We start from the raw sequence: 12,636 nt of genomic DNA on the forward strand, positions 1-12,636 counted from the left end.
TACTTGCATGCTTTGAACCTATATGTCCAGGCATAGGTCGAGATAATACCTTCGGATTTTTCAACCCGGTTTCCCTGTCAGTGATTCAGGTAAGAGGGGCTGACATGGAAAAAGTCGTTCGAATGGGACAATAAACCGAGGCCCTGTGTGCTACAGGTTGTGCGCATTAAAGATCCCTCGACAGTTGGAAATCGAAAAAGAGCAGGCTTATGCTGCTGTCCTGGCAAAATTTCCCTCATTGCACCCTGCATGGCGTTGCCGTCTTCATTAGCCCACATGGTGCAGAAAAGTAGGTCGTAAAACTCTATTCATTTCATTTTCTTTTAACCTATATTTCAAACTTCAACATATACCAGCGTGTTTCAGCATACTTTCAACTTAAACAAAACTTATCCATAACTTATTTGACTTTTGCAAATGTTGGCAATGCACTAGACAAATTGTCATGGTGTGACAGCATTTTAGAGGAAACTGGTATATCATATTATCATTTTGTGAATATACTTGTTATTTTATGTATTAACTTTGACCAGAAATGGTGCAAAATGTTGCGAATAAAGATTATTATATTGTTCTATATAAGTTTATACTACCTTGTTGTGAACACATCAAGAAAAAAATTGTTCAAAACATGCCAGCGTTTTAAGGAAAATTTTCTACAATGTCTTACGCTGGCTAATCATTAGGGTGTGACGACAGGGCCATTACAAAGAACATTAGATTAGAAATTAAAATAAATTGTTTTGTAAATTAGCAATTGAAATATGTGAGACTCATTCAATTTGACTAAAAAAAATGTAAAAAAGGTTTTCGATGTCTTCAAAAAGACTTAAATATGTCATATATAGACTATTACCACACTTACCTTTCTAGTGATGACTGTAATTTTAGGTACAGTAGCTTCAGCGTAGGCAAATAATAATTTGGCCCCATGTCTTATTATACCACCATATTCTTGATTGGTACCTGAAGTATATATATATATTATATAATGAACTACAATATTACTACTATTTAGAGACTGCCAACAAATCTAGCTCAAAGACTGCTCCAAGCAATAAGCTAAAAAAAACAGCGAAACTGAATATAGCAAACAGATATCTTAAATTATTCACTGTAGAACAAGCAAGTAAGATAGTCCATGTCCACTATGACAGTCTGTAAAAGAAATTCCTCCATGTCTATGAGAAGTAAGATGCTAGTTGCATATTCTAAAACCAGAACTTAATGACCACAGTCAGCCAAAACCAATCAGTAAATACACATTTAACCTTTCTTCCAAATTAAGGGGGAAAAAACAAGGAATAACAAAAATTTCAAAGGGAAATTCCAATGTATTTTGGTTAAATATACCTCAATCTAAGAATTTCACTGTCTATTTCTATATATGTGTTTTGTATATTTAGCATAGTCTGACTAAAATTTGAGTTGAATTTTTAACTTTCCAAGGTGAATAATTGTGGATACACATGGATTTGAAGGCTAGAATTTTGACAATGAGCTGATTATGTAAGCTAAGAAAATTCCTGTTTCTGAAACTAAGGTTTGATTGGTCAAATGGCTAGTGAAGGTGCTCCTTTAAACATATATAATAGTGGTGTACTTAATTTTCTAAAATCAAAAATGTGAGGTAAAAACCCAAAAACCCAATTAAATTTGATCTGTACCAAGAAACTGTTCTATTAATTCAAATATTATTCAAGATGAACATTCACATCTGCACATAGCAAGAAAAAAAACCTGACATGATAAAGTTTCTAATGCAATAGGCAGAATCCCTCCTATGAAAACACAAAGACTTAAAAAAATAAACCCTGAAACTTAATATCTGATTAAAATTGAGAAATGTTTTACAGCCAATTTGAACACGAAACCTTATTTATAAAAATGTAGTTTAAAGACAGCTGTGAACAGCATCCTTTTAGAATCTATCAAAATCTTAAAATGTTTGAGAAGAAAAATCTTTTGAAAAAGAGGTTTACATTCTACTAAACGATCACTGTAAAATGAAATAAATGGAGTTTTACTTCTGTGGTTCACTATATCCTCAACAATGATATGAAAATGAGAAATGTTTTACCACAAATTGTGAATTTGAGAAAGAAATTGAGCTTTTAGTCTGCAACTTTTTCAACTTACCAGGCAAGAAGCCAGGAACATCAACAAATGTTATAATAGGAATATTGAAAGCATCACAGAATCTTACAAATCTAGCACCTTTCACTGAAGCATTGATATCAAGACAGCCTGAAAATAGATTAACAGAGTTTACTGACAATTCATTCCTCAATAAGATTACGCTACAGTTCATTATGTCATGTCAATTTTCTTTTTTATTCTTCCACATTTTTCATTGATAGATTGTTAGATCAATGTTCAATGACCTCTCTGTTAAGCATCTAATAAAAACAACATTTATTGAAAAACTTTTAAGCTGAATGCAGATTGCCTTGTGTCAATTGATTAGTCATTATATAATATTAAAATGGAGAGGCCAGCTTAGTGTGCACACAATTTACAGAAAATGCTTTTTCTTTCTATCTAATAATATAATTTAAAAAAATAAAATGAATGGAGTTTTACGTCCTACTTTTCTGCACCATGTGGGCTAATGAAGACGGGCAATGCCATGCAGGGTACAATGAGGGAAATTTTTCCAGGACAGTGGCATTAGCCTGCTCTCTTTTTCAATTTCCAACTGTCGAAGGATCTTTAACGTGCACAGCCTGTAGCACACAGGGCCTCGTTTATTATCCCATCTGAACGACTAGATGCTTTTTCCATATCAGCCCCTTTTATCTACATCACTGACTAGGGTAAGAATATAATTCACAAGATAAACTAAGATTTTCCAATTGAGACAGATGGACTCATGTCTAGTCTATCTTGTTAATTTTGTCAGATTTTGAATTTATTGATTGCAATTCAGATATATATTTGTAATTGATCATTGCACACAATATTTCTATTCTGAATATATTGCTTAGATGGCATACAATTAGATTTTATATGATAAGAAAAATATTCCAGGACTTCTCTTTTCCCCCTTCAATGAAACATACCTGCAGCTACTTTTGGTTGATTACCCACAATGCCAACAGTTTTACCATTCATTCTACCGAAACCAACTACTATATTTTTAGCATAATTGGGCATAATTTCAAAAAAATCATCTTCATCCACTACCTAAAATAAAATCAAGAAAACTGACTGAAGACTCTAATTCTTATTTTTTTATTGAAGCAAATATCAACTTGCTTTGACGGCTGATTATCAGTATGTGGTACAAATTAAATCACCTTAAATAAATTACCATCAACATAACCGAGTTGCATGTTTACTTGTCAATAATTCACTGATTATTGAACAGTCGAATCTCAGTAGAGTGTCTAGAAAACATCAGGTGATGGGGCCACAAAATAGTTCAAGGGGGCACAGGCCATTCTTTCACTATGTAAAATAAATAACAAATTTGAAAGTGGGGGCCAAAGTCTGGTAGGACTCTTTTCTGGGGGAGCCATGTTCAGTGACGTCACATAGGCTATTCATTCATATAATGTGGCCATCTTATCAATGGATGACATAATTTGCGTTATGTCTCAAAAACAAGACTTGAATAAGGTCTATATCACTATCAATAACATAATCTGATATTATATCAAAATAAAGCAATAAAATACGACTGTATCCAGTGACAGAAGAATGATATTGTAGACTATATACTTACCCCATTTATAACATCTTTAATATCATAGGCTGATGTTGTTTCTAATGGTACAACAGAGTTTAAACCAGGTACCAATCTATTACTGTAATATAATAATCAAATAATCAAATAATCAATCTTCATATCAATTTGTATAAAAGGTTATAAAACCAACACTTCGGATGTTTTTTTGTATATTTGTTTAATGCAGGGGTTTTCTTTCTATTATCCCTTTCAGAGTCCTTACAATTTCGTGATTTCTCTTAATAGATTTTCTCTACCATCTTGTTTATGTCGGAGAATAGCCTGACTGAATAGAACAACTCAAATTATAATTGTTCAAAAATTTTATGCTAGATCACAAAGCGCCTCACTACCCCTTAAATGTCAAAATGACCCTCTTGGGGTTAATTACCCCCAGGTTGAAAGTTCCAGGTTTAGTATATGAAATATGATCAATTGCTACACCAAATATTATTATACAGTCAAGTAACCTAATTTCGTGCTAACCTATTTTTCGTGCATTTCCGGAAATAATAATTTACATGTGCCACCTCGCCTAACCTCCGCATTTGCTTGTTTTGATAAACATGGGTTTTCTCTACAATATCAGCTAGTAGAATGAATTCAGTAGTTTCAAGTAAGGTAAAAAGTATTAATGTTTACTTTGACAAATACAAAATGGCGGATTTCAGTTATTACCAAACGTAACCATTTTTATCGGCCAAATTTCCTTATAATCCCCCGCAGTAATCGGAATTCAAAGTGTCGTCTGCTAGAATGTAGTCCAACGAATGAAGTCACATGACCAACTAGCAGATTCCGTGTCAGCAGAAAATTTCTATGGAACACAAAGTGGGCCATATTCTTATGTTGTTTCAGTGACTTTTAGCAATAAATCACGCTACGTATCTTATTTTGTCAGTCACTATTTTTTTTAAAATCGTGGCTCTTTGAAGGAATTGTCACTAGTTTTTGATATTAAAGAATTGAATTGATATTAAAGATAAATACTAATGCTTGAGAAGTTAATTATACCACCCGGTATCCATACATCGTGTTTTTCTCAACTTATTTATAGATCAAACATTGCACATGTAAATAGGTTACGCTCATGAAATATGGGTCAAAGTGAGGGATTCATAAAGAAAATCGAAACAAACCAATTTTAATTATTTTGTAGAATATCTGAGGAAACATCTAAGACATAAAAAAAAAGATTTTGTTTCTTTAACTTTGACAAAATTCGGTGTTGACTCCTTATATCCACGAAAATAGGTTACACCACTGTACTTATTATAAATCTGCCACATAATATAACTCTTTTTTTTGTAATGTTTTATTGGCTACAAGATGGAACTTACGGACTATCTGTACAGTGTCTAGTTGGTGATGGTTCTTTATTACTCAAAGGCAGGAAGTTTACGAAGTCACGCAGATTGAGTAAAGCATCCACATCATTTGCAAATGCATTGTGTGCCACACCTAAAATAAGAAACCTAAATTATAACAATATTTGAAAAAAACATTATTATCCTGTTTCTATTTTTGAAGAGTTCCAGACTTCCACTGCAATCTGATTAAAATACACATGTAAATATTTATTTTACAGTTATTCTGAGAGTTATATTACTTATTTAATATATTCTTTCTATAATCTATGTTTTAACTCTATGATTAATGCTGTCATTATCTATTCTAACCAATTACAATTTGTATCAAATAGATTTAGAAAGAAACTTCTAATATAATATGTCAGTCTTAATTTCAAAAGTTTGAAAAAAATAAAGGCATTGTAAAGAGGTTTTCTAATTTTTAAAAATAAAGGCACTGTAAAGAGGTTTTCTCATTTTTAAAAATAAAGGCACTGTAAAGAGGTTTTCTAATTTTTTAAAATAAAGGCATTGTAAAGAGGTTTTCTCATTTTTTAAAATAAAGGCATTGTAAAGAGGTTTTCTCATTTTTTATTATGCGTATCAGAGACAATGATGGCATGAATTTTCAGATGTCTGTGGTTCCTAGAATTCCACTAAAACTAAGTGGTTGCCGATGTCACTAATTGTGAAATATGCTTTATTAAGGCCCTTCGTGATAAGTGATCTCATCAAACACTTAGTTTTAGTGGAATTGCTAGAATCACACCGATCTGATTGAAAATTGGAAGGTGCAAATTGACAAAGTAAAAGATCACAACAATTATTTAGATAATTATAATGCTCTGATGTAATTATTAATTGATAGTATCAGAGAGTTCATACTGTAACTAACTTACCAGAAATTGTTGTATGTGTTTTAGCTCCGCCCAGTTCTTCTTGAGTGACATCTTCATTAGTTACTGACTGAAAAATACAATTTAAACCAAAATGTAATATTCTGGTAATGAATATATTATGATAATAGTAATGATGCTTGAATATTTCGTTGAAAGTAGGAATGTAGGTATGTACACAATGTATGATGGTGATGAAGACATTTAACAGGACAGAAGATTGAATTCCAACTGATATCTATATAAAGTGTGAAAAATGAAGATAAGAGGCATGATAAGAGGCATAGTAAGCACCAGCAAACATTCTACAAGTTTTTGTACCTATCAGTGAACAGCAGGAGATAAAGTTAAGCTCTGAACACACCAATAGTCTTGGTCAGAGATTTTTGTTGCCGACTAGAATCTTGTCACCATTGGGTCGTTTTTCACCATGTTGATCATCACGTGCATGCAATTAAAAGGAAAATGAATCTGATTGCATGATGCCGGTCTGTCTTTTTTTTTCAAATCTTCAAACTTGTTTGATATTTTAAATCCTGTTGGGGACGCGATGATCTTGTCTTGGAAGCATGGGTACACACAAGGTTTTACTCAAGACTCTAATCGCTGACAAAATTTCTGACTAAGATCGCTCCTGGCCCGCACCTTTAGATTTTTTTAGAAACACTGAATCTTGGAAGTTAAAACAGACCGATCTTAAAGGACAACAACCCAAAATATTTAATGAAGTAAAAGCCTAAAGATGGGTTTCCTTATTTTTTAGCATCGAATTAAGCAAACTATTTGATTAATTGGTGTTTCAAATGAATCATGTATTCTTAATCATATCATTGTGTTCTTCTTGCATATAATTAAGAGTTTTAACCAATCAGAAACATCCATGTATGTACAGTCTGGATAAAAAAAAAGAAGACTTTTTGACCTTTCTTGATCGGTCACTCATTGGAATTCAGCTGGTAAATCTCTTCTGACTTAGCTAATTATGAATTAATAATGGACATGTTAGACAAACTGGTATTTTTCCAAGTCATTAGAACACCTCTACTTTCTATTCATATAAGTATTAGCATTTTCATTTTCATAAATAAAAATAAAGGAACCCATTTAAAGGAAAGCTTTCATATTCTAATTATTAGCTGAAAAAAGAAAATATCCATAAAAAAATGACATTTTTATTTTTTATGACCAAGGATATTGTAAAATTAACAAGTTTTCATGAGATTTCTGAATTTGTCTAGTCTTGAAGACACTTGCAAATAATTGCCATAAGAAGTTATTGATGCCAAACTTGTGGGTATATTTCTTCGTGGTCTAGACCTATTTGATAAAGGTTTGATCAACAAAATAAATAAAAAAATATAGATCTTATGATGGTGTACAGTTCTCCTTTAAAGGGACAGGTTTGTCATTTTGGTGAGGTTTATTTGAGTCTTGAATATATGTAAATAGTCTTCAGAAGTATAAGAAATGTATGAAAATCACAAAATTCCATTAAAAATACTTCAAAATAGGAATTTACTCACTATATTTCTATATATGTCATTTCTATATATCTCAAGAAATCTTAAATTGACGAGTCGTCATTTTAACATTCAAATGCAGATAATTCTAAACACACATGGACTTGAAGATTCAAATTTCGATAGTGAGCTGTGGACACTATTACTGATTAGCTCAGCTAAAAAATTCCATTTTCTAAGACTAAAGTATGATTAGTCAAAAGAATGGTTCATCTGTCCCTTTAAATAACTCATTTTATCTGATGAATTATTATAGTCCAAATGATGATCTATATTTGATGATTTCTAGATAGATCTAAAATCATAATGGGAAACACAAGATAGAACTCATCAGATGATTTGACTTTATATTTCCTAGCCAGGTGTGAAGAAGATGGTGAAATATTTAACCTATAGACGTTTTCCTTCCAGTATGGTCTGTTTCTACTATCAAACACACCGCCATGTTTTCTTAGTTAAACACATGTAGTCAGTTTAGAATATCATGGTAAATATAAGATAAAAGTATATGCCTAGTACTACCTTGAATATAAAATAATCAGTTGCCTTATTCTCAAAAACTTAACTTAAGTATTCATGTCATCTGATTGGTCGATCGCTAAAATTGATTTTAAATTTAGACTTATTATCCAAAGTTTTCAAGAATAAGGCCCTAAATGGCAATGATTTCTATATCCAAAGAAGGGGAATGACTTAAATTTTGCATGGAAAATTTAAACGTCCTTCAAATCCTTTCTTAGCACCGAACGCTTCTTGAATTTTTTACCCACTTCCAAAGTACTGACACAAGGACTGCCACAATATTATATATTTCAGAGTTCAGAGTGCTATGAATGAGGTGTTTGGAAATAGACAAGACATATCAAAACATAAGTATAAATTATAAAGCCACCACAGTACAATAGTAAACTCAATATCAATCTATTAATTGATGGACTAACATATGCTTATCCATACAATTTCAAATGTTGTAAGTGCAAAATCAAGTATTTACAGTAACAACTGTAGATACACAGCTCTAATGATCAGCACTTCGGGATAGTAAAGAGCTCCAAGTGACTTCATCGAACACTTAAATTCTGTGGAATTGCAGGAACCACAGACGTCTGATAGAAAATTGGAACATTGCAAATTGTTACCATCAGTGTCCCTAATGGACATAAAAAAATTCAGAAAACCTCTTTACAATCCCTTTAAAACTTAGTTTCATCTGTTTCAAATAATTTCATATTAAACAAGATATAAAATTTACACTGAACTACAAAATGGAAGTAACATCTTGAGTTTAAATAAGAATATAGAATATGTATTTCCCTGAAGGATATATCACACATAGCTTTATACTATAAACAAACATATCTTACTTCATATATAAATAACAAATATAGACTTTTTATTTTATACAAAGAAGAAATTGTACAAAAATTTAATTTATTTATTTTCATTCAATTTATGAGAATTGGTCAAAAAGTTTTAGAGCCACTAGATAAAACAAATAGCCTTAAATTTTTTACTGGATTATATCACCACATAATTACCCTTCTTCACAATACACTTCCTTATTGAACGTTTTACCAATCGTACTCTAGTCTCAGAAAAAGGAATTTTATAGCTAAGCTAATCAGTAATAATGTTCACAGCTCACTGTTTGAGTCTTCAAATTCATGTGTGTCCAGAATTTTCTGCGTTTGAATATTAAAAAGACAATTTGTCTTTTCTTGAGACTCTGTGATATATAGAAAAGACGTCTATAGAAATAGAAACTCCTAGTTTTAAATATTTTTGAAGGAATTATGCGATTTTTGTACATTTCTTGTACTTCTGTATACTAATTGGTGCCAAAGTGGTGCAGGCCATATCAAAATATTCATTTTTTTGGTTTTGTACGACACTGCCATTATTCAATCTCAGCTGAAGAAGGTTTGATGGGGCCTTAATTCTCACTTGCTGGAGCCTAGCCCCTGTGGACACTGACCTAATTACAGGACTGGTTTTCAGTTCAGTGGACTTCAAAAAAAGAGCTTTCACAGACCCACCCCTTAAATACACATCTGAACTAAAGAGTAGACTTATCAGCTTCATTTTACAAGAAGAAACAATTATGAATACAAAATCAACTTAACATATTAATGACATTCATATCATTGTATAAATATGTAAAAACTGTAAGAATCAACATGTTTGAGACTAGAACATTAAGTGGTATATATAGATAAAAGATATAGGTGTCACTGTACATCATGTCATGTTTCAAGACATTGTAATTTATCATCTATATGGTCTAATTAAGGACTTGGCTCATCTCTTTCCATTTTAAAACATATTTATCACCAGAAATTCATAACAGACAAGAATCCATTTCAAGATGTATGGAAACTTAACTGCCTTGAAAGATCTTCATCATTTGAGGCTCTGTAACACAGTTTTTGTTCTTTATATAGAGTCAGATGCTTTGTTACTTTGATAAAATTCAAATGGTGGTCATGAGTTTTAATCTTGGTGGGCTTGTGAAAATACCATAGCCATCTTGAAAGGACTTCATGCTTAGGGATTCTATTGCTTAGTTAGTTACAGCCTTGATTCTTTACATGACCTGATTTGTTTGGTGACTTAAAATAAATGGTGGTCATGGGTTCTCATCTTGGTGGGCTAGTGAAAATAACATAACCATCTTGAAAGATCTTCATGCTGAGGGATTCTATTGCATAGTTAGTTACAGCCTTAATTCTTTACATGACCTGATTTGCTTGATGACTTTAATCAAATGGTGGTCGTGGGTTCTAATCTTGATGGGTGAAAATACCATAGACATCTTGAAAGATCTTCATGCTGAGGAATTCTATTGTATAGTTAGTTACAGCCTTGATTCTTTACATGACCTGATTTTCTTGGTGAACAAATGGTGGTTGTGGGTTCTAATCTTGGTGGCTTGTGAAAATACCATAATTATTACCAATCCCTATCAAAACCTCAATATAACTAGTAAAGAGCTAATATATGGTTTTATGATATATTTACTATTCACTACAGGTTGTATATCTCATTATCTAGTTTAAATAGTCGAAAGTAAAAACAAAATATCACTTGAGAAAAAAAAGAAGTAAGGTTTGGTTTTGAATACAAACAATTAAATACTCTACATATATCAGTCTTCAATAACAGAGAAAAGTCATTTTTTGGAATATTTTTTTAGCTTCAAGCATGAAATCTTAGAAATTTGTTATTGAAGAAAAAAAAAACATTCAAGAAATTCAATAACAATTTTTCTGCAAAAAATATCTTCATATTTTTGCACTAGTTTTCAAATTATTTTTTATCCGATTTATTTTGAATTTTTGAGACTACACCCCAAATAAATTGTTAAGTTTCAGTGAATTACTGCTGTTCTAGACAACAACACTGATAACATTGACTGATAAAATAACTTTATTTTAAATATAACCTTCACACCATCAAAGAAATTGTTTCTAGAACCAAAGTAACTGCAGAATTCCACTCCAGCTTATCAATTGAAATTGAGAAGCTTTTATCTATTTATTGGCAGACTCAGAAGAGTTAAATGCCGCCATTTGTCATCGCCCCAATTCCTGCCACATGAAAAAGCCTCTACTCTTATCATCACTCTAGTTTCAAATAGCCTGCTTATCTGTTGACAGTTGGGATTGTATCAAAACTTACAGACAGCTGTAGGAAGCAGACGGCAGTATTTCATTGGTTGGCTATCTTCCCATCTGGCCCACCAGGGAGGCGTAAAAATTGAATTAAGAAGATGCAAACAGCAGGAAAACCATAACCCAAGTCTGAAATTCTATTCACAAGCTGTTGAAAGTTTATTTACTAAGTTCAATCAGGCACGGTACTTCTGTGGATGCTATTGGAACTATATCACTGACCTGGCACACATTCTACAGTCAGATATCATTGAATGGATTTCTCTTACTGAGTAGTAGACACTACTCTGCTCTACCAGAATTATTATATCTTAAGGTAAATCTTCCTTTCATTCATTAACTTTTTCATAATTACTACAACTATATAACTCAGGTGTGAGTAACGTTACTTTTTTTATAAATGACTGATGACATCACCATAATCTCTACAGTTTTAGTACTTAGTAATATACTATTCTAAATAACGGAATACCATCAAATTGTGTAAAAAAGCTACATTCTGGGGTAGAGATCACATTAAATAACGAACAAAATTTTATGGTATACTAAACCTTAGTTTTATTGTACAAAATGTTTCATCATCACATGAAATGTAAATTGTTGAAACATTGTGTACAATAAAACCTGTGTTCCGTTATTTTAGCGATCACTATCCCTAAATGTAGCTTTTTTACACAATTTTATGGTATACTACCCTTTAGTTTTATTATACACAACGTTTCAACAAATATACATTTCATGTGATGATGATCATTTAAATTGGTGAAACATTGTGTACAATAAAACTAAGGAGTAGTATACCATAAAATAGTGTTCCATTATTTAATGTGATTTCTACCCCAGAATGTCACTTCAGGATTATAATACACAGTTATAGGTGTTAAAGATGGGTTATCTTATTTTCATTTATGAAAATGAAAATGCTATTACTTATATGAATAGAGGTGTTCTAATATTAAGCTAAATTAAATCAAATGGTTTGCTTAATTTGACAATAAAACTAAGGAAACCCATCTTTAAGGTATATGAAAGTAGTCTTTTCATTTAATATTTTATTGGTAAGAAGTGTTTTGTGTTAATTCATCCAGTCATTCATATTGATTACCATACAAAACACATCAGTGTATCAATTAGAACAGAATGAACTAGCTTCAATTAAAGATAGGTTTCCTTTTTTTTTTGTCTATATTAAGCAAACTATTTGATTATTTGGTGTTTCTAATGAATTATCATGTATTCTTAACCATATATTTATGTTGCATATAATTTTTAACCAATCATAAATGTACATGTATGTACAGTCTGGATAAACAAAAAAAAGGCTTTTTGACCTTTCTTGATCAGTCACTCATTGGAATTCTGCTGGTAATTCTCTTCTAATTTAGCTAATTATGAATTAATTATGGACATAATACAAACTGGTATTTTTGTAAGTCATCACAACACCTCTACTTTCTATTCTTATAAGTA

At 31.5% G+C, this 12,636-nt stretch overlaps 1 protein-coding gene across 1 annotated transcript in view; it reads right to left on the reverse strand.

Moving 5' to 3' along the window:
- LOTGIDRAFT_116228 (hypothetical protein) overlaps positions 1–12,636 on the reverse strand; it is a gene marked incomplete at both ends in the record, with an annotated part of 52,696 nt that overhangs the window by 3,564 nt on the left and 36,496 nt on the right. Inside the window, 6 exons of the mRNA XM_009054889.1 lie at positions 866–966; positions 2,140–2,247; positions 3,063–3,186; positions 3,728–3,809; positions 5,071–5,191; positions 5,979–6,045. Coding sequence (XP_009053137.1) covers positions 866–966; positions 2,140–2,247; positions 3,063–3,186; positions 3,728–3,809; positions 5,071–5,191; positions 5,979–6,045 — 603 coding nt within the window. The remainder of the gene's footprint in view (positions 1–865; positions 967–2,139; positions 2,248–3,062; positions 3,187–3,727; positions 3,810–5,070; positions 5,192–5,978; positions 6,046–12,636) is intronic.

The sequence above is a fragment of the Lottia gigantea genome (assembly GCF_000327385.1).
Source record: "Lottia gigantea unplaced genomic scaffold LOTGIsca_23, whole genome shotgun sequence".
Taxonomy (NCBI): domain Eukaryota; kingdom Metazoa; phylum Mollusca; class Gastropoda; family Lottiidae; genus Lottia; species Lottia gigantea.